General features: G+C 37.4%; 1 protein-coding gene across 2 annotated transcripts; it reads left to right on the top strand.

Moving 5' to 3' along the window:
* The first annotated feature begins 4 nt into the window (after nucleotides 1-4).
* Nucleotides 5-23,736, top strand: Vps35 (Vacuolar protein sorting 35). 2 transcript variants are annotated; one of them, XM_053762412.2, is made up of 18 exons: nucleotides 5-136; nucleotides 264-344; nucleotides 848-968; nucleotides 1,334-1,527; nucleotides 1,851-1,979; nucleotides 2,970-3,055; nucleotides 4,392-4,584; nucleotides 5,914-6,042; nucleotides 13,089-13,193; nucleotides 13,897-14,045; nucleotides 14,628-14,847; nucleotides 15,428-15,534; nucleotides 16,754-16,922; nucleotides 18,038-18,135; nucleotides 19,055-19,233; nucleotides 20,256-20,389; nucleotides 21,481-21,654; nucleotides 22,588-23,736. In XM_053762412.2, exons 2-18 carry the CDS (start codon nucleotides 270-272, stop codon nucleotides 22,744-22,746), a joined length of 2,421 nt encoding a protein of 806 aa, XP_053618387.1. In that variant the 5' UTR covers nucleotides 5-136; nucleotides 264-269; the 3' UTR covers nucleotides 22,747-23,736. The 2 variants fall into 2 exon arrangements, with proteins under 2 accessions (XP_053618387.1, XP_053618386.1); XM_053762411.2 differs by having other exon boundaries at nucleotides 124-344.
* Nucleotides 23,737-23,853: the final 117 nt, after the last annotated feature.

Below are 23,853 nucleotides of genomic sequence, written 5' to 3'. Positions count from 1 at the left end.
TTAGCGGCCAGCTGTCAGGCAGGCTGACTGAACAAGTGTCAAAGTTCGATAACAACACCCACGGCCTCGACAAAGTTAAAAAATAAGAAAACTAACTAACGTCTGATTTTAATTGCATCCTGCGCATACTACACAGGTTAGTCTGGCGCACTTGCTTGTTACCATTATATCACTGACTTCCTAAGAACCCTTTTATCAGAACGTAACCAAAAACCTTCCTCTCGACTTTATCAGAATATTAAGTGTTGATAAATATTATGCAGGCAGATATGACGAATCAGGCTTCTCCCGTTGAGGAGCAGGAGAAGCTCTTGGAAGAGGCTTTGAATGTTGTGAAAGTTCAGGTATGTGATATATTTTACACAGTGATCTTGTTATAATTAACTATGGGGGCGTCTCGTCTTGTAATCAAAGTGGTGAAGAAAAAAGTAGCATATAGGACCCTGGACCACTGGCCTTATGGCTGGGGAAAGAAACTCCCAAAACACTCAAATGAGATAGAGAGATTATGTATAATTTATGATGATATATTTATTTCTTTAACATTTAAAGTAGACAGATAAACAGATAGAAAATAGCATAGTAAGTACAAAGGTTCTCTTTTTTAAAGCCTCCCCACTATCTTTCTACTTACTTCAAATTAAGTATGTTACAAATAAATATTAAAGAAAATGTTTGTCATTAATATATTATTCCAAAATACCCACATGAAAAATCTTACTGAGTCCCTAGTAATTAAAAGTATAAGGCTACAGCTTCAAGCGACTTAAATGAAATGTGACACCAGTGTTATCAACAACACACTCACGAACAAGACTACAATGTATTATCCATTTGAACTTTTCAGGCATTCCAGATGAAGAGATGTCTGGACAAGTCCAAGTTGATGGATGCCCTGAAGCATGCCTCGACCATGCTCGGCGAGCTGAGAACCTCATTACTGTCTCCAAAGAGCTATTATGAGCTTTGTATCCTTTTCCACTATTATTATTATTACTTTTTGGGGACACCTGTGCACGGGTGATCGGTCCTCCCATACTGGGACCATTTCACCCAGTTGCCCTTAACTCCAGAGGGGATGCGGGTTAGTTGGTAACCCGTTCAGATTTAAAATTTAACTACTTATTATAATTATCACATCAGCTTTAAGCTAGAGTTTGCTAGTGTTTTAAAAATAACCCTTTATGAGTATATCTGATACATGCTGAGTGGAAACCTTACTATACTTTATACTTATATACTCACTATACTTTCATGTTTTGCAATTCTTAGCTCTGTCTATCCTGTAAGGGATGAGGACGTGATTTTTACATACTCCTGAACTGTCACACAGACATGGCAATAACAGACGAGCTCCGTCACCTGGAATTGTACCTCCTTGAGGAGTTCCAGAAGGGCCGCAAGGTCGCTGACCTTTACGAATTGGTGCAGTATGCTGGCAACATTGTGCCCAGATTGTACCTGCTGATCACCGTTGGCTTGGTGTACATCAAGACTAGTACAAACCTTAGGAGGGATCTTCTGAAGGTGAGTAAATGCATCTGTCTGTTTGCAATAAACTTATAAACAACTGCACGGATTTTCATGCGGTCCTCACCAATAAATAGTGTGATTCCTGAGAAAGTTCTATGTGAATAATTTATTGTTATTTTATCTGTGTGATTAGTTAGATTTTTTTAAGTCATAACCGTAAGAACTAGTGTTCTTAATGGAAGTTTTAATTAATATATCGCTTACACCTTTATCTGGAAGACCAAAAATTTTAATCACTAGCTTACTGATGACGAATAGGTAATACAATGATGCAGTTGTCATGTATTTGTCTTCAACAGTTTGTTGTGTTCCCCCAGGACCTAGTAGAGATGTGCCGCGGGGTGCAGCACCCGCTCCGAGGACTATTCCTGAGGAACTACCTGCTGCAGTGCACGCGCAACATCCTGCCCGACACTACTGACGCGCAGAACGAGAATGAAGGCACTGTGAGTCTAAGTTCATTAGGCATGGGTAACTCCGGATTCAAAGATTCAAATGAGTCGAAACCGCAAGAGGAGTCGATACGCTTACTTACTCCGGAGCAATTCTTATTGACTCCGCGGCTTATCGACTCCGAGATCCCGAGACCGCCGGGCTTCGTTCGCGGCGCCGCCTTACTAATGTCCGACTGACGCGTTGCAATAACTTTACTTAAAATTAGTTTGACAGTCCTAAGCCTGTCAAGTACGAAGGGAAATGACAATGGAATGAAATTTACTTAGGTTGACTGAAATGACAATGGAATGAAATTTACTTAGGTTGACTGAAATGACAATGGAATGAAATTTACTTAGGTTGACTGAAATGACAATGGATTGAAATTTACTTAGGTTGACTGAAATGACAATGGAATGAAATTTACTTAGGTTGACTGAAATGACAATGGAATGAAATTTACTTAGGTTGACTGAAATGACAATGGAATGAAATTTACTTAGGTTGACTGAAATGACAATGGAATGAAATTTTCTTAGGTTGACTTAAAACTAAAGGCAGTGGTCCCAGTATCAGTTTCAATATATTCTGTATTGAATGAAACCGGTACCACACGGACGTCTCGAAGTCGCCTGTGAGCGGCTGCGCCGGAGTCGATAAAGGAGTCGGAATAATTAAGAGGAATCTGTACCAGATTCGGTGAGTCAAACAGGCCTCGAAGTCCAGATTACCCATGCCTAAAGTTCATTCAATCAGAAACCAATATTTTTTTTTCTTGGAAAAATTTTGTGTAAATATTTTTTGTATAATGTGTATTGATCTTAACTTTTAATTGTTGTTAGTCTGGTTAGGATAACGGTATTGTATAGAATGTGAAACTAAGAATTGTTAGACGTCATTTACTGTAAATAAATAAATGTTTTTTCATGTCAAATTTTAAAATATTGTAATTTAATCAATAATAATAATATATATTAGTACTATGAATGGTATTATTTCAGGTGCGCGATGCAATAGACTTTGTTCTCATGAATTTTGCCGAAATGAATAAGCTGTGGGTGAGGATGCAGCACCAGGGACATTCCAGGTACCTATACTTACGATAGAAAAAAAAAAGGTGCTAACTTTGTGGAGTTTTTTATCCTTATCCTAACAATAGAGCAACATGTGTACTTAATTCATTTTTTTAGAATAATCATTCTGCCACGGCCAGCGCCTTTTATTATAAGTATATTTTTATTATCTGTATTATTTATGTATGTTGCATTTAGAACTGTCGACTCGACGTAGAAGATGTACTAATCTTATAGCGAAAGCGATTTTATTTTTTATTTCTTCACGCTTTAAATAAACACATGCAATCTTGAAATTTCGCTTACATACAGCGAAGGAGTAGGCGGATAAATTCACGCGGGCGAAGACGCATACAAAAACCAGTTGTCTGCAACCTCCACAGTTTACAAGTCACAGATTTTATTAAGATCATGTCCAAATACAATTTTGTGATTTCTAACGTACATGACAAACTTTCGCTAACTTTGCAAATATCATAAAAATTGACATTTAAAGAATTTAGAATTAGTATAATGTAGTTAAAATTTCCAAAATCTAGCATTCCACATGAAAAAAATATGTGTGCCATGTTTAGGGCAAGTTTCTTCATACGACCACTAGATGGCGCTGTACGATTTTAAAACGCGCTATGGTTTGTCTCAGCCGTATGGTTGATATAATCGGCCGAACCTATCGACGTTACCTACTTTTTCTTCTCTACAATTAATTCTCTCTCTCATCTGAAAAGATGACTTTTTGAAATTCCACACTATAATAATTCGTTATTATAGTTGTGGATAAGAAAAACTATCACTCTAAGTCGAGAAATTTTATTTAATTTAACCTCTGTAACAGCAAATCCTACTAGAGAATGTTATTTGCGTTTTTAAATTATATTCATACTAGCTGCGCCACGGTGCTTCGCTCGCGTGGTATTTTCGGAATAAAAGTAAACTATATCGAGGTGGTATTCTACCAGTGAACCAAATTTCATTACAATCCGTCCAGTAGATTTTGCGTCCGTGAATATCTAATAATACCTTCCAAATAGAGTGGTTGATTTGAAACACTCATTGTTGTGTATGCAAATAAATGTTGTAGCCAACAGTAGATAGCGCCGTCATTTATTTACATCACTTTCTTGACAAACTGTATATCTGATTACTTTCATCTATACTATTATTATAAAGATTGTGAGTTTGCATGTTTGTGGCGGATAATCTCCGAAACAACCGAACCGATTTAAAAAATTCTTTCACCATTACAAAGGTACATTATCCAAAATTGCTATAGGCTATATATTTTATCTCAAAATTCCAACGGGAGTGAAGACCCGGGCAACACCTAGTCACACTATATATTTGTTTTAGAGATAAAGAGCGCCGCGAACGCGAACGTTCCGAACTACGAATTCTAGTCGGCACGAACTTAGTCCGACTGTCGCAATTAGAGTCCGTGACGGTAGAACACTACCGGAAGCTGGTGCTACCGGGCATTCTGGAGCAGGTGGTCAGCTGCAGGGACGCTATAGCCCAGGAGTACCTCTGCGAGTGTATCATACAGGTGATGTGTATTGTCTTACCAAAAATTTTCCACTCCACTATCTATACTATATACCATCTATTTATACTATAGTATACAACATAAATTTTTAAGTGCATAGTCAAAATAAATAAAAATCGAAATGCAAAATTTATCCAAAAAAATCTATAATAATTGGTTATAATACTTAGAGTGCGCCACCTGACTACTACGCTTCATAGTAAAGGTAGGCTCAGTGCTGCGGTTCACACAAAGTCGATTTTCATTGATAAATTCTGGCAATTCTTTTTTATTTATTTTTTACGTATGCCATTGCACGCGAGAGCGAGAGAACACGATAAACTATGAATTGGAATAATTGAAGTTTCAAACTACGTCCATAAATTCATTGATATTTTGGGATAAACGCAAACCTCAATAACTTTGGTGATAAACGATAATATTGAATTTTGATAACTCACATGTATTAATAGAGTCTTTAATGTTAAGCCTTAATTTTTTTTGGGATAATTAAAAATTTATGGTGTACAGTAACTGAATATCTTTACATATTATAGAAATTAGTTCCCTCGCGTCTGTCTGTTTGTGTAAACGCGATAAAACTCAAAAACAGATTTTTGTATGGTTTTCTGTAATCTATTGGTGTCTGTTTAGGTGTAAAAAATATTATGGCTAGTTGTATACATGTGAAACAAGCTGTTGCCCGCGGCGTCGCCCGCGTTAATTTCCTAAGGGAACAGTTATTTTTCCGGTATATAAGGTACCCTATGTCTTTCTTCATACTTTAAACCATAGATATACAAAATTTCAAGAAGATTAGTTCAGTAGATAGAGTGTGAAGAGTAAACAAACAAATTTACTTTCGCATCTATAATATTAGTTAGGACTAGCACAACTTCGTATGTGAGTAAAAATCCGTTTCTCGTGGATATTTCAGGAAATCCCTTCTTAGTGCTCCCCTACACTGTCCGAAGAACCTACACACCAAATTTCAGCTTTGTACGCCCACTAATTTCGGCTGCGCGTTGTCTGTCAGTCAGTCACTCAGTAACGCAAGAGTTTTATATATATATAGATTGTCTCTATTTGAACTTCTTTCACGTCAAAACTGTGGTGATTTATGGTGTTGTCATAGGAAAGCTGGAGAATAATATAGGCTCTTGCACCTACATCGTAACTAATATTATAAATGCTAAAGTAAGTTTGTTTGTTACCTCTTCACGCTCTATCTACTCAAGCAATCTTCATAAATTTTTGCATACAAGTAGTTTAAAGTATGGAGAAGGATCGTATATATCATATACATATTATATATACAATAAAATTAAACTTATGTCCCGGTGAGTTCAGGTGTTCCCCGATGAGTTCCACCTGGCAAATCTGCAGCCGTTCCTAAAATCGTGCGCGGAGCTGCAGGCCGGGGTCAACATCAAGAATGTCATCATAGCACTGATTGAACGACTCGCTGCTTACAGCCAGGTATCTATACTTCATTACCTTCTGATTTGGTTTCTGACAACCTCGGTGGCGCAGTGGTAAGGTTCTTGCCAGTGAACCGAGAGGTCCCGGGTTCGATCCCCGGTCGGGTCATGATGGAAAATGATCTTTTTCTGATTGGCCCGGGTCTTGGATGTTTATTTATACTATAGTATACAACATAAATTTTTAAGTGCATAGTCAAAACATAAAAATCGAAATGCAAAATTTATCCATATATGTATTTTATATATGTATTTATTATATTATATGTTTATTTATATATGTATTTATTATAAAATATAGTATCGTTGAGTTTAGTATCCCATAACACAAGTCTCGAACTTACTTTGGGACTAGCTCAATCTGTGTGATTTGTCCCATTATATTTATTTATTATATCATCATCATCATCACCCGCAGCCCTCCGTGACCCACTGCTGGGCATAGGCCTCCTTCCGTCTCCGCCAACCATCTCTGTCCTGGGCCATCCTCATCTAGTTGTTACCATCAATTTCCTTTACATCATCGACCCATCTAGCTGCCGGATGTCCTACGCGTCATTATATCCTCTCCCCTCGGACCTCGCTTATGAGCAGACGTGCCTCAAATATTTTGCTGTATTTTTCTAAAAAAGTGTCAATTTCATCTCAATAAATTCGCTTTGAATATTCGGAGAACATAAAGTTGTGGGATTCGACAGACTGTCCCTCTCTCCACGCCACATCCTGCTGCATTTGTGTGTGAACGCGATTTAGCACACGCAGGAACCCGACTCAAAGGAAGATAGTGAGTAATACCGATACACACACACACATCACCGCGCAAGTTCGTCATACTGCAGCAGTGCGGAGGGTGCAGCGCAATATATCTTCATCCTTGTCGCACCCATTAGGTGTGCGCCTGAGCAACTCTGCCTTACGGTTCCGCCGCCGGCTGACAGCGACGCAACTATACCGTTAGCAGTAAGTGCGAGTGAAATTACATACTATGCATCGGCTTCGTCTGTCCTACCTACGTAATGGTACATCGCAGTGCGAATCGAAGACCATCGCTTGAGTTATGAACGCCTAGTACACATCGGATCGCATCACTCCGTCCAAACGTGCGTGACAGGTGAAAGACTACTTACACACCCGGCGTTGTCCTCAGTTCCATTCCAGTCCACTCTTCTCATTATGAACTTTAAATATTACTAGTATCTCCATTTACAATAACAGTGATTTAAGTATGTTTTAGATCTATTAATCTATATTACTTGTGTTGTGTTGCATGAACATCTGTAAATATCTTATGTTTTCCTAGTACTCAATTGCGGATTCGGTGGTATATTTGATAAATTTTATTATAAACAAGAATCCCTATGACAACAACTTAACTATATGGTCGCCTGTGACTTTACTCAAATATTGGCAGTATATAATTTTAGTTCTTACATGAATTGGTAATTTGTGTTTGTGTATTTTACTGGCTTGTGAATTATGTTTGCCTAGTATACTGTTACTGCCACATCCCTAAACGTAAGTACAATAAGTATTGATTGTGAAGGTTTGGTTGAGTGAAACTTTAATTTTTTGCCCTGCACAGGGTAAGTGCTTGAAATAAAAGTTTTTCAAAAGTTTTTAGTATACAGTGCACGGTATAGGGTACTATAGCTTTTAGTTTAATATGATGAAGCGTACTCCCCCTAAAACCCCTTATACGGGATCTCTACCAGATGTCTCTGCTGTTGATGATTCCCTTACTGGCACATCGCCCAATACAGCCCTGAGAAGTGACAATATTACAGTGCGTGGTCTTAAACGGCCCAGAGGCGACTCAGGTGATCTTAAGGAGCTTCTAATGGACATGTTCGCCACCTGGAAAAGTGACCAAGATGCTAAGCACAGGGCTATGCTTGATAGTCTTAAAGAGATTAAAGACCAAAACTTAGACATACGTTGCTCGATGGAATTCATGTCCAATAGATTTGAAGACATGTCCCAAAAAATTATCTCTCTTGAAGCCGAAAGGAGGAGGGATCGCGAGTATATACAAACTCTAGAAGCCAAAGTGGAAACCCTAGAACGTAACCTTAAAGTCTCTTCTATCGAGTTGAGGAATGTTCCCCAATCAGACAAGGAAACAAAAGATCATCTTGTTGAAATGATAAAAAATGCCGGCTCTGCCCTCTCTGTTCCCATCCAAACATCTGACATTAGGGATGTTTATAGGTCGGGCGCTAAACCGGGTGTTCGTAAGCCCCTAGTCGTGGAATTTAATAGTGTCATTATTAAGAATAACGTAGTCAAGGCTGCTAGAACTTTCAACAAAGGCACGACTAAGTTTAACTCAAGCTCCTTAGGTATTGGAGGCCCTCAATCTCCAGTTTATGTCTCAGAATTTTTGACTCCCAAAACGAAAAAACTTTACTACCTAGCTAGAAATTACGCGGCTGCCAATAGATTCTCATATTGTTGGACGAGCTATGGAAAGGTTTATCTCCGTCAAAGGGAAAATGGACCGATATATCGCATTGAGTGTGAGTCCGACCTAGATAAGATAAATCTTCCTACATGACTATCTTCGGATCCAGCGGTCAATGTTCCTTATTTGAAGATTTTACTACAGTTTTTTGGTGTTATTACTGATCTGTTACTAAACTACCTTCACTTACTTATAAGTCTCTTTTTGGTCTATATTCCTGCATTGAGCAATTTCTTTAACTACATTATTTTTATCCCTACCTATAAGTTATTCCACTTTGTCAATTCTCTACTTACTTATCTGCCCACTAAAATAAAATTTATAATGTGCCAACTCCCCTGTTTTGTACCATTCTTACACATTACCACAGTCTTACCCCTATTGACTTATATCTTTCAAAATTCGATTCTGTAATACAAGTACTTAATAATATTGATTCTGTCAAAAATTCAGAGTCCTTTAATTGTAAACCCGAATCGGTATCTAACATTCTCTCTAAATATAATCATAAACTGACTATTTTGTCCCAAAATATACGCAGCGTATCTGCTAATCTTCCCCAGCTGGAAGTGCTATTGGCTAGAATTGGTTACGATTTGGACTTCATTGTTCTTACTGAATGCTGGCTAGCAGTTAATCCTCATATTCCTCATTTAAATGGATACCTTTCTTATAATAGCACCAACAATAATAATCAAAATGAGGGAGTTGTAGTCTATGTGAAACAAACTTTGAGTAATATTTTAGTCGAAACCCCATCCTTCTCAGATGCAAATTGTATTCTTATAAAAATTAGCAATCATACCTTAATTATTGCAATCTATCGTTCACCATCTTACAAGAGTATATCCAATTTTCTCGACTCTCTTAACTCACTAATCTCGAAACACTCAAATTTTCAAAATATTGTTTTAGTCGGAGATATTAACATTGATATCATAGAAGAACATCTTGATGAGCGTTGCCCGAACTACCTTGAACTACTTGCATATCATGAACTTCTGCCGGCTCATAATTTTCCTACTCGCGTCCCAACTCTAACCTGTCTAGACCACCTCATTGTGAAATCCAAAAGGCCTTCTACAGCTATGGTTCTTGACACATTCATTACAGACCACGCTCCTATTATGTTAGCCCTATCAACTAATCACAAACCCATCACCAGACCTGTTACTAAACTAGTGACTGATTATGCTTCCCTCTCCCGTGACATTGAAAACCTTGACCTCACCCCTGTTCTTACTTCCAACGACACTGAATTTGCTGCCACCTCCTTAGTTAACTCATTAACCAATTGCATAGACAAAAATTCCAAACTTGTAACACCCTCTAAACGTAAAAGTATAATCAAGCCATGGATCACACCGGGACTTTTGCGCTGTATGCGTAATAGGGACAAATTACATAAAAAATTAAAACGTAACCCAAGTAATAACATACTTTTGACCACCTATAAGAGATACCGCAACTTTTTGACAACTCTGCTAAAAAAACTAAAACACCTACATGAAAAACAATTACTAATCAATGCAGGCAAAAACCCTAAAAAGATATGGGAATCCATCAGGATGATAACTAACTCACATAAACCTCATTCGAGCTCTGAAGAACTTCTAGAAATAGGTACTCCTCCTCTTAACTCAGTCAACAAAATAAATTCATACTTCTCGGGTGTCGGTGAAACTTTAGCTAAAAAGATCCCTCCTCCTCTCCCTACTAGCCCCTCAACTACTCTACCAATATGGACTAAATCCCTTGTTATCAATTATACAGACGAAGATGAGATTATGAAATTGATTGACTCCTTGAAAGATGACACTGCGATGGGATGGGACAATATTCCTTCTTCTCTTATCAAAAAACACAAAAGTAAGCTTACTCCTGCAATTGTACACATATGCAATCTTTCTATAGAACACGGTGTCTTTCCCAATGTTTTTAAAACTGCACTAGTTTATCCTATACATAAAGCAGGCAAAAAAGATCAAATGGAAAACTACCGTCCCATCTCCATACTACCCGCACTTTCAAAAATTCTAGAACGCATTCTAAATAAACGTCTCATTCATTATCTCGAGAAAAATAATCTATTATCTGAGAATCAATTTGGCTTTCGCACGGGCCGATCAACTTCCCAAGCGGTCGATACTTTAACCTCTCTTATTACTGATGCTTTGGACTCGGGTCAAAAATGCCTCACTGTCTACCTAGACTTCGCCAAGGCTTTTGATTCAGTCTCGATACCACGTCTTTTATCGAAATTAGAAGCCTTGGGTGTTCGTGGTACTCAACTCAATCTATTTCGTAGCTACCTTACCGACCGTAATCAACTTGTCAAAATTGGTCCCCATGTCAGTGCTGATTGTCCCGTACATTTTGGTGTCCCGCAGGGCAGCATATTGGGCCCTAGCCTTTTTTTAGTATACATAAATGACCTTACAAACCTTAAGCTTGTGAATGGTAACGTACTGTCATTTGCTGATGACACTGCACTTGTCTTCATTGGAGATAGTTGGCCCGAAGTATTTAAATCCGCACAGTTAGGCTTAAATAGAGTTAATCAATGGCTTGCAGAGAACATTCTAACACTTAACACCACTAAGTCATCATACATGATCTATAGTATGAGAAATATTAATCTCCCGAGTACAGGCACTCATAAGATATTTTCACATAACTTCTCGTCCCCACTTTGCGAGTCCTTAGCTTGTGGTTGCCCAGCTTTGGAGAGAGTGACCACGGTTAAATACTTAGGTGTTACAATTGACTCTAATATGACCTTTCAACAACATATTTCACTACTATCCTCTCGAGTGAGAAAATTGATATATATTTTTAAACTACTTCGCCCTGTAGCTGATATGAAAGTTCTAAAAATGACCTATAAGGCTCTATGCCAATCCATTATCACATACTGCATAACCTCTTGGGGCGGAGCTGCTGTCACTAATCTTATAACACTCGAAAGAGCTCAAAGAGCAGTCCTCAAAGTAAGTGCATTTAAACCTTTTCGATACCCAACATCTGACCTATATAATGAATGGCAGGTACTTACCGTGAGACAACTTTTTATTTTAAGCACTGTTTTGAAGTTTCACTCAACATTAACTTATCATCCTGATATTTTGGGCCGTAACAACAGACTTAAACTCTCTTTTCCAAAATATAATACTATGTTTTCCAATCGATTCTTTGGCTTTATAGGGCATTTTCTATACAAAAATCTCAATGCTAAACTTTCTATTGTCGCACTGACCAAATTTTCATGCAAAAAAATTGTTACGAACTGGCTTCTACATTGTTCTTATGAAGAAACAGAGAATATGCTTCACCCTTTAGTTTGACTACTCCTTACTTTCGACGATTTCTCTTGGAATCTAAGTGTTAAAGAATTTTTATTATTCAAATATAGTTATAAGTATGTACATAGCATAGCCTTGTGTATAATGTCTGGCTTCTGCATTCAGTAGTAATACCGATCTTACTGATGCCAAGACCTAACGTCGTAGGGCTGAATGCAGGGGTTATCACGCAAAACTTGTTTTTAATTATTGTACCATTTCGTAGATTTAATACCTATGTGCCATATTCCGTGGGGGGGACCTGGTGACCTGCTATACAGGTGTTTTTGACGCCTAGTGTTGGCACCAGATCTCCACATCTAAATTGATTATTTTATATGGTATTATTACTCGTATTATCTTAAAACCCTAGAACTTATCTCCTTCAATGTTACTTAAACTTAACTAGTATTAAGATTTTGATTTCTATTTGTATCCACGTCAATTTTGATGTGGAGTGAATAAAGATATTTTTATTTTATTTATTTTTATCATTATACCTATATAGTATAAAAAGTCGCTTCCCGCTGTCTGTCTCTATGTATGCTTTGATCTTTTGACGACCCCGGTGGCGCAGTGGTAAAGTGCTTGCCTCTGAACCGAGAGGACCCGGGTTCGATCCCCGGGAAAATCATATATATATGTATTTGTTATAAAATATAGTATCGTTGAGTTAGCATCCCATAACACAAGTCTCGAACTTACTTTGGGGCTAGCTCGCTAGCTAGCTGTGTGATTTGTCCTAATATATTTATTTGTTTGTCTTGAGAACTACACAACGCGAAATTTAAAGCAGATATTTTAAATAGAGCGATTTAAGAGAAAGGTCATATTATATACATATATATATGCATGATGTTGCACCCGTACGAAGCCAGGGCGGGTCGCTAGTATTATTACAAATACGAAAATCTGTCTGTCTGTTCCGCTTTCACAGCTAAACCGATACCGCAGCTATACCGATTTTAATGAATACTTAATATTATAAATGCAAAAGTCTGTCTGTTCGATTTCAGGGTTAAACTTCTAAACCGATTTTGGTGAATACTTATACTACTAATATTTATAAATGCAAAAGTTTGTGAGCATGCGTTTGTGTATGTTTGTTACTCTTTCACGCAAAATCTACTGGACGGATTGTTATGAATATTGACTGCGAGCAAAAGCTGTTTATAAAATATTATTAGACAACTTTTTAGACATTGGCAATGACACCTTTAAATTTGTAATGTGACGTTGCAGAGAAACGAGGGCACAATCAATCTGAACGTCGTGATGGAAGATGGTCAGGAACAAGAGGTGCAGTTGTTTGAAGTGTTCTCAGACCAAGTAGCTGCCATTACCCAGGTGAGTATTGTACAGACGAACTAAAGATATATATATATATATATATATATATATATATATATATATATATATATATACATATAACGAACTAAAGATATATATATATATATATATATATATATATATATATATATATATATATATATATATATATATACATATATATATATATACATATATATATATATATATCTTTAGTTCGTATATATATATATATATTGGGTTGTGTTTGTTCGCGCATAACGTAAAAACTACCAGTTGGAATTTGATGTGGTTTTAACAGTTGTATAGCGTTTGGTCTAACTTAGTATATAGGTTTAATCGCGATACGTAGCTCGAGAACCCGAGAGCTTGTAGCTTGTGAGAAATTACTATTTAATATAAAATTTGACGTGAAAAAGCGCCTGTTATTTTGATTTGACAGACAAACACATTAAATACAATGTGTTAATTGGATTTTTGTACCTTATTTTTGTAAATAATAATGAGATGAAAAAGTTGTGTAATCGAGCTGGAACTGAACCAGCGCCCCTGTCCTGCGCCAAACCGCTCCATTAATAGTGCCAAGAAAGTCGTTATGTGTGTTTCATTCCACGTAATGACAACGACCCTCAGCAATGAGGAATAAGACTATGAAGAGAGGTATTCTTAACTGATCAACATACCCTACAGTTACATGTAATAATGTTACATTGCCCTCTAGACCCGTATGGACATGCCACAAGAGGACATGCTCAGTTTACAACTAGCGCTCCTCAAATTGGCTCAAAGGGTACATCCGGACAAACTGAGTTATGTGGACCGCGTGTTGGCTCACACGGACAAAATTTGCCAGGACATACACAAGAGCAGGTAAAATATACATAATAAAGGTTATGTAAAGTATGTATTTACTGCGCCGGAATTTCGGGATATAAAGTACCCTATGTGTTATTCTAGGTTATATTCTACTAGTGTACCAAATTTTATAACAATCGGTCCTGTAGATTTTGCGTGAAAGAGTAACGAACATGCATGCATTTATAATATTAGTAAGAATATGTATTCTTTTCGAGTATGTTTGCTAACGCTGGTGTCGGGTTTATTTAAGTCGCCTTAAGGCATTTGACACGACTTTTATGACTCTCTCGATTTCTCTTTTAAGAGTAGTCCCGGTTTCTTCCGCAGCCGTTGAGCGTCGGAGCTCTGGGTCCACGTTGTACTCCCGACAATACATTATTATGATAAGAATGACCTTATAGTGCACCCTAGATCGGCTCCCAACGAGGGAACTCCTCAACGGTTTACAGCTAACGGCTAACGCCTGACAAAAAAAATGCCGCAAGATCTATTCAGACGACACTACAATTTTGTGGCAAAAATGACTAACAAGTTTTTTTTTTACAAAGGTGTAATTTTTGCCAGAAGTTTTTAATGGAAACGTATTGTCGACAGCGGCAAAACCCATCTTGAACACAACACGCCAGTGTTCAAAGAGTTGATGAAGATAATCAAGCTGCCAGCGGAACACTACAAGAATATGCTGACCCTGATAAAGCTGGAACACTACGCGCCGCTGATAAACCACCTCAACCACCCGGGGCGGGTGATGGTGGCGGTCCATCTCAGTGGAGTCGTGCTGGACCAAGCCGAGCCTATTTCTACACCGGCACACGTGAGTCTCTCTCTTTCTTACTCTGTATTCCTTTCTCTGTTTTATCTATTTCGAATTTACAGATTTTAATCAAGTAGGAACACGGAATCTCGGCGTGTTTATGATAGTCTTTCTCTTTCTTCCTCTGATTCTCTCACTCTCTTTCTCCTGCCTAATGAAGCTACTTTTGTTACACAAAAGAGATTATAGTATAATGAGCTGTTTGTATTGGAATTAGCCTTAAAAGTAAAACTGGACAGAAACATTTAAATTTAATTCTAATTCCATTTGAGTGGACCACATGCACATTTTCTTGTCAGTGGACCATGAGCACATTTTTTCATCGGTGGATCTCAGCCACATTTTCTTACTGGTGGAACACGGCCACATTTTCTTATCGGTGGATCACGGTCACATTTTTTGCCGGCGGACCACGGGCACATTTTTTTTGTTTGTGGACCACGGGCACACATTTTTGCCGGTGGACAACGAACACGTTGCCTTGTTGATGGACCACGAGCACATAATCTTGCGGCCGTTACCCTCCCACCAAATGGTCAGGCGACTGTATGAAGGTGTGTGTGTGTGTGTGTGCGTGCAGGTGGAGGCAGTGCTGGGGATGCTGGACGTGCTGGTGCGCGACCAGGAGGCGGGCGGCGCCGAGCGCGATGCTGAGGACTTCATGGAGGAGCAGGGGCTGCTGGCCAGGTCTGCCTCTACTCTCTACTCTCTACTCTCTACTACCTGATGCCGACGGACAGACGGACAGTGTTGGTCCCTATCATGCCAGAAGGGCTTGCCATTATTGTTACCTGATGCCGACGGACAGACGGACGGACAGACAAACGAATTTACTTTCGCATTTATAATATTATTTAGAATGTATATAGTATACAATCCACTAGTTGTTCCCCGCGAACTTAGCCCTCGCGAGTGCAATACAATTTTTACAAAATTGTGAATATTTCAAAAACTACCAAACCGTTTTGGATGCCCCACAAACTTAAAAATTACATTGAAAAGTTCTACATACCTTTTAATTGTCATCACAATCAGACCAACGGTTCGAAAGTTATCGCGTTACAAACACATAAATAAACAAAATGTATTTTTGCCCGCAGTAGAATGTTAGATCTCGCTCGCTTGGTCAATAACTGTGCTATTACAAGACATAGATTATGTTAAATCATTACAAAATCACTTCGCTTTGGATCAGACACCAAGTACGAGTGTGTCCTGATTTTTCTTCTATAATTCAAATTCAAATCGGTTATTCAGAAATTAGACCTTCACAGGCCCTTTTTCACGTAAATTTTTATATTTATAGTTATTTCTCACAAGCTACAAACTACTGGATTATTTCGGAACGACAACTGCTGAGAAGAAATGCCGAAAGAAACTCCTTTGAACAGTGTTGGTCCCTATCATGCCAGAAGGGCTTGCCATTATTGTTTCTTATAATAATATATATAATAATATCAGGACTCCTGATATCATTTAAGACTACTGGCGCTTTGTATGTACCGGTACAATAGCATCTGTATTACTATTAATTTCCTTTATTTATTACCAATTTTTTTTTGTGTTCTTGTATAATATATATATTGTAATAAATATAAATAACTTAATTCCCAGACTGATCCATCATTTCGATTGTAATAAATATATTAACGACGACCTTGACGAAAGTACTTGCCTCTGAACCAAGAGGTCCCGGTTGCGATCCCCGGTCGGGTCATGATGGAAAATGATCTTATTCTGATTGGCCCGGGTCATGGATGTTTATCTATATAACGTATTTGTTATAAAATATAGTATCGTTGAGTTAGTATCCCATAACACAAGTCTCGAACTTACTTTGAGGATGGCTCGATCTATGTGATTTGTCCTAATATAATTATTTATTTAATTAACTTAATTCCCATAGACTGATCCACCATTTCAAGTCGGACAACCCGGACCAGCAATACTTGATTCTAAGCACAGCGCGGAAGATGCTGTCGGGCGGCGGAGCTCAGCGAATACAGCACACGTTCCCGCCAATTCTGTTCCACGCGTACCAGCTCGCTTTCTGGTACAAGGATCTGAAGGATCAGGTATGTTATGATGATGGTCTCAATGAAACAACACCAGGGAAGTTGCTTAGGTTCTACAAAGGTGCAAGTGGATTGGCCGTCATAGTTGGGGACTTTTGGTTGTAACCGAATAAAGTGTATCGATCACTGTTTTTCCATTCGGGTTAAAAGAAAAACAGAAATAAACTGTAACACTTTAAATCTGTTTTTTTTTGAAAAACATGTTCAAAATGTGCTTATAACTGTTAAGCCTATAAGGTTTATAATGGCGTAGCAATGCGACAGCCGACGTGTAGTTGCCGGTTCGTTATAAGACTGAACGACAACAGCGCGCGCTTTGACGATGTTGGCGGTCAATGGGACTTCCCCATACAGCGAAGCATGCTATATAGGTACTGACGCTGTTTACACACACAGAAAATTGTAAAAACAGTTTTCTAACAGTTTGGTTACAGGAAAAAACATATCTGTTACATTTTTATAAGTGTTCGAAGCAAAACAAACACCCAAATTAGTGTTATAGGAATAATTGTGGAACAGATTCAATGTGTAACACTTGGATGTGTATGCTTTATTGTGATATTTTTAAGTCCCTGGTCATAGTGCTACCAGTTAACCCGCACTCCAAAAAGGGGTCCCAGAAATGGGTGAAATGGTCCCAAAATAAGAGGACCGCTAACCCGTTAATACTATGTGCTTATGCCTGACATAAGCACATGTTATATATCGTTTCTTCTATATTCTTACGCTGTATGTATGTTGATATATTTATTTATGTTATATGTAACTATTTTTCTTTTTATTCATATTACTTTCATTTTGCAAAAATATGTATATTTATTATACAATTAAGACAAAATTGTACGTACGTAACGCTGTACTGTTGATGTATACTGACGCGTGGAAATTCTATGTCGGTTGTAGCAGAAAACCAGTGGTTTGCTCATCTCAGTCGTGGGTAAAGAAATTCGCTGAGCTAGCTATGACCTTTTTGAATTGCTGCGGCGCACACCTGCTTAGTATTAATTTTAAGTTTTATTTTATTTTGAGTACTTATGTGTTAATAAGCTTGTGTACGTTGAGTTGTTCAAATAAATCATTCATTCATTCATGTTATTTTATTTCGTTTGTTACAGGATGACATGTGGGAGAAGAAATGTCAGAAAATTTTCCAGTTCTGTTATCAGATGATAGGAACTCTTGTCAAGGCTGAATTAGCCGAATTACCTTTGAGGTATCAACACAATCTCATTTATGTTTTTTTTTATATTATCTGTCCTGTAAATTGATTGGTTTCTCCGTTTAGTCCTACTAATAGAACTGATGAAATATGTTAATCGAATTTGTAATTGTACACTTTTTAACTGTTGTTAATTTCGTACACTTTTTATTGATTACTACATGTTGCCCGGGGCTTCGCTCCCGTGGGAATTTTGAGATAAAATATAGCCTATAGCAATCTTGGATATGTACCTTTCTGATGGTGAAAGCATTTTTGAAATCGGTTCAGTAGTTTCGAAGATTACCCGCCTCAAACATACAACCTCACTAACGCTTACCTCTTTATAATAATTGTATAGATTTGATTTTAAAGTCAGATTGTAAAACTAATTAAATTAATGACAGCGCAGCCGTAGCATTCGTAACGCTCTGTTCCTTTACTGTTCATATACGATTAATTCAAAGAAAGAAAGAAAACATTTATTTGCCAAAAACATGAGTACAAATATACAAATTCATGTCAAAATGAATTAAACCTCCATGTTTTACCGAATATAGGTATGTCAATATAAATAAATAAAATGGAGCATGCTATCCACTACAAATCCAAAACAAAAAAAGAATTATAATGTATACTAGCACTAAATTCTATCCGAGTCTATCATTAAAGAAATCATTTAAAGTATAATAACATTTATCAGTTAATAAAGACTTGAGGTGCTTTTTAAATAGATTTAAAACTATATTATAAATAAATAAAACGGAGCATGCTATCCACTACAAATCCAAAACAAAAAAATTATAATGTATACTAGCACTAAATTCTATCCGAGTCTATCATTAAAGAAATCATTTAAAGTATAATAACATTTGTCAGTTAATAAAGACTTTAGGTGCTTTTTAAATAGATTTAAAACTATATTATATTTCAGGCTATATCTGCAAGGCGCGCTAGCTATAAGTGAGATAGGATTCGCGAATCACGAGACAATGACATACGAGTTCCTCTCGCAAGCGTTCTCGCTGTATGAAGACGAGATATCTGATAGCAAGGCGCAGTTGGCGGCTATAACACTGATTATATCCACTTTTGAACAGATCAACTGTTTCGGTAAGTCATTTAGGATAGAATATCGTTTACATACCCAACCAGCTCAACTCTTATATGTTGTATTCTCCAAAACGTTGCCTGGAAGAATGGGTAGATGACAAGGTCAAAAAATTTAAAATAAATTAAAACGTAAACCCAGCTAAACTATAGGAAATATAGAAATAACGCCCAAACAAAAGTTGTTCAGTCTGATGAGTATTTTTTTGTTGAGGTATAAAAATCGAAGATCTAGAACACCTGATCCAACACAAGATGATCCACCTATAGGAATATAGGAAATAAAGAAATAAACCTTAACAAAAATTGTTCAGCCTGATGAACATTTCCTGTTTATGTATAAATATGTAAGTTCTGGAACACCTAAAGTGCAATAATAATGGTTTTTCAGCTCTGTATGTATAGTTATCGTTACGCTATGTCGGTACAATTAAATTTCACTTAATTTTGAATACTTACCAAAAATTGTTGGGCCACGAACAACGCGACTGGAGTCGCGGACATCAGCTAGTAAAATTATAAAAATAAACTCAAAGAATGTAATAACCACAAAATTTTTGAAACAACTTTTATTAAGAAGTCATCACCATAAACAATTAATGTAGTCGTACTGTCGAACAAACAGCTTTTTTTCGCTGAGATATTACTTAATCGTGACGTCACGTTAGAGTATCATTTAGTAGCGTTTGGACAAGTCCAAAAATGTGCTATTTTATTATTTTCACTGGTGTTTCTATTACCATAACCTTCGTATAGTCATGAAAAGAATATTTTTTTTCTACCAGCCTCTTGGACAAATCATACAATCCTGTACATTTTGACTTACCAAGCACAGTCAACAGCACATCAACCATATCCAAAATTCATTGCAAACTCGCCGCTATTACCGCGCCATAGAGGTTCATGCGGAGTAAGTTAATGTGCCGTTGACTGTACGTGTATGTGAAGAGGGTTATTCTATAATAACCAGGGGCGGAGAACGCAAGAGGGTTATTCTTATATATTTTTTTGTTTTTATTATCTAGGGGCCGAGAACGCCGAACCGATGCGTACGCAATGCGCCCTGGCGGCCAGCAAATTGCTCAAGAAACCCGACCAAAGCCGTGCGGTGGCGTTATGTGCTCATCTGTTCTGGAAGGCCACCAAAGATGGGAATCAGGTTTGTGATATATAAATATATGAAAGACATAATGCTTTTCAGTTTCTATAAAAATTGATATATTATTCAGGGGTCCCTAAATAATATATCAATTTTTGTAGAAACTGCGTTTACTTTTGTATACCTTGGTATAGCGGTCGCTGGGAGGCCAGCTAGGGAACGTCCTCTGATACCTCGTCTTGACAGCAAAAGTAAGCGAGCTCGACGCTGTTTTGGTGGCAAGGTGAAGCATGTAGACGAAGGACGTATGTTCCAGCAAACGTGACTTTGATGGATGGAAGCAGCGTCGCATAGGTACGACCCACGGCCTGTATTCGGTTCGTCCGTTTCAGCCTCCGAGCTGGCTGGGTGCGGTGCATATGTTCATGTTCATGTTCAACTGCGTTTACTTTTGTATACCTTTTGACCATGTGCTTTATGTATTTGTTACCTATTTTTTTTATATAGCTCTCAGGTCCCACTGCTGGGCAAAAGCCTCCCCTATTTGTTTCCAACCACTTCTATTCCCCGCCAGTTGTTGCCATTCCTTATCGAAGGCCGACAGTTGGTCGGACCATCGCACCTTCGGCTTGCATTGCTTGTTACCTATATTTGAAAAATTTAAAAAACAATAATGGTAAGCCCTTCTATACAAACACTGTTTAAATGTGTTTCTTTCGGCATATCTCGTCAGCAGTGGTCGTTCCGAAATGTCAGTAGTTTGTGACTTTTTGAGAGATTACTATGTAATATAAAATTTGACGTTGAAAAAGTGCCTGTGAATAAATGATTTGTTATTATAGACTGATATAAAAATAGTTACATTTTCTAATAATAATATTAGATTACTGGAAAAATTGTATTTTTTTTTATGATCTCTGTCGCTTAAACGAACCGAATTATTTTATATTAAACTTTAGCCCGCCCCGGCTTTGCACCTGCTAAAATATAATAAATTATGCACCTAAACCTTCCCCCTGGAAGTTCACTATGCATTGGTGAAAACCGCATGAAAATCCGTGCAGTAGTTTTTGAGTGAACAGACAGACGCCGCAGAGGACTTTGTTATGAAATATGTAAGGATAAAAAAATAATTTTATCCATTCTTCCAGTGGCCCCTCAACGACGCAAACCGCGCTTTAGACTGCCTAAAGAAAGCAGCCCGCGTCGCGCAGCAATGTATGGACGGTGGAGTACAAGCACAATTGCTGGCCGAACTGTTGGGACGATACGCTTTGTTACGGGAGAGGGGGAACGCTAGCCTCACTGTAAACCTCATTGAGACGGTAACTATATATTTTTGCGGCAAACTCTTATTGCGCGATGTAATTTAGTTTTAGCGCCATCTAGTGAGTCTAGGTAATAATGAGATAAGACGATGGGTTACAAGCGCAACTGTTGGGACGATACACTTTGTTACGGGAGAGGGGGAACGCTAGCCTCACTGTAAACCTCATTGAGACGGTAACTATATATTTTTGCGGCAAACTCTTATTGCGCGATGTAATTTAGTTTTAGCGCCATCTAGTGAGTCTAGGTAATAATGAGATAAGACGATGGGTTACAAGCGCAACTGTTGGGACGATACACTTTGTTACGGGAGAGGGGGAACGCTAGTCTTACCGTCAACCTCATTGAAACGGTAATATATATTCTCTCCGCAAACACTTATTGCGCGATGTAATTTTTTTTTTTTTAAAGTCTTAGCGCCATCTAGTTAGTGTAGGTAACAATTCACGAATGGAATCGTATTGAATTTCTGAAGACACACTTTGTTACGGGAGGAGGAGAATGCCAGCCTCACAAATAAATAATAAATAACGAGACGGTAAATAAATAAATAAAAGAATTATCTAAGAGTTATTTGTAGATTAATAAGTAGCATTGTAGAAAAAAGAGTTTTACAAAAAGTGTCGTCTAATTCACACGTCCCTTTACAAATGCTTCTTAAACAATATTTTGTTATATTCGTCTTTGCGTGTCGATGGCAAATCTATAACGCTCTATTGGTTGCTAAATATATTCTTGCCAGAACCGAGCCACTTCGATGGCTTCATCGGAAGCTTCATCGGAAGTTGCCATCAAGTCACTATATCATTGTATCCCAGTACAGGCGAGAAGATGAGCCATCGATTGTGGGGAGAAACCACAATCGCACAATAACACAATATTTTGTTATATCAATCTTGCAAGTAAACAAATTTTCTCCACTTACATAGGTGATCCAAAAGATACGCGAAGAGCTAGCCAACCTCGACCAATCAGAAGAGGTGGAACAAATAACAAAACACTTTCACAACACGCTCCAACATCTCAAGAACAGGATGGAGAACCCCGATCCAGATGCGCTGGGCTACGAAGGGCTGAACCTTTCCTGAAGAAGTTAGGTTGTGTCCACAAGATGGCGGCGTCGCGGACGTCACAAAATGGCGGACTAAATATCAAGTTGTGAGTTTATTCCACTACTAAACGCCTGAGCGGTATTCCACTATGAAGGCATTCCGTATCAAATTCTTTGTGCAATATTTTTTCTATCTCTTTCATAATGTTACGTAATAAGAAAGAGATGGCAGTAACATTCGACAAAGAATTTGATAAATGGAAGGCCCTTTGTGTGTTTGTATTATTTACATTGTGTTTAATTACATAGATTATTGTTAAGTGCGATAGTTTTTTTTTTTACTGTTAATAACAATTTATTTACTGTAAATGCATGTGCAATATTTTGTACAGAATAAGAAATGGTCGAAAGCGCAGTATCAAATTGACTGGCAACACTGTTTATCAACTAATGTAGTCGGGAATAAATCTAACCAATCACATCCGTACGAGTTGGTATTGCAATAATAAAAAAGTCTAGTTTCTACTATTTTGTGTCGGTAAATACATTTATTAAATAGTTAAGTTTATTTAAATGATGAGATGAGAAAATTTAAGATATGATTTAATTATATAATCCTGATTTTGATTCTACTCAATATTGTTTAAAAGGTTCCTACAGTCTTGTCAAGTAAAATTAATGAGGCCGCTGTCTCCTATTAGCTGGCAATTATATTTGGTATTGCAATAGCGAAAAAATGTAGTGTGTCAAGAATCCGTTTTCTTCACTTAACAGACTGTATGACATGCAAATACCAATATAAAAAAATATATTGTCATTGGCGGACTGAACAAGACTATGTCTGTAAAATTGTCTATGAAATTATATTTAATAATTCGGAATGTAACTTTATCAACATTCCTAATATACGTATAAAATTATATAAGACGCGATTATATATGATCTGTATTCAGTTGTTATACATTGTAAATATATTTTATATTTAACTGATGGCGTGTAAGATTGCAATAAATGTAGAATTATGTTATTTGCTATTTCATTTACGAATTACTTTGGGTATTCTAATATTATTTTGATACAATTCACGATCGAGGTAATTCAAATGACTTTGCGGTTATAAAGAAATTAATTATATTTGACTTTA

Source organism: Plodia interpunctella, chromosome 22 (genome assembly GCF_027563975.2).
Source record: "Plodia interpunctella isolate USDA-ARS_2022_Savannah chromosome 22, ilPloInte3.2, whole genome shotgun sequence".
NCBI lineage: Eukaryota > Metazoa > Arthropoda > Insecta > Lepidoptera > Pyralidae > Plodia > Plodia interpunctella.
The sequence above is the reverse complement of the archived record's forward strand: the minus strand, read 5'-3'. Positions and strand labels throughout refer to the sequence as shown.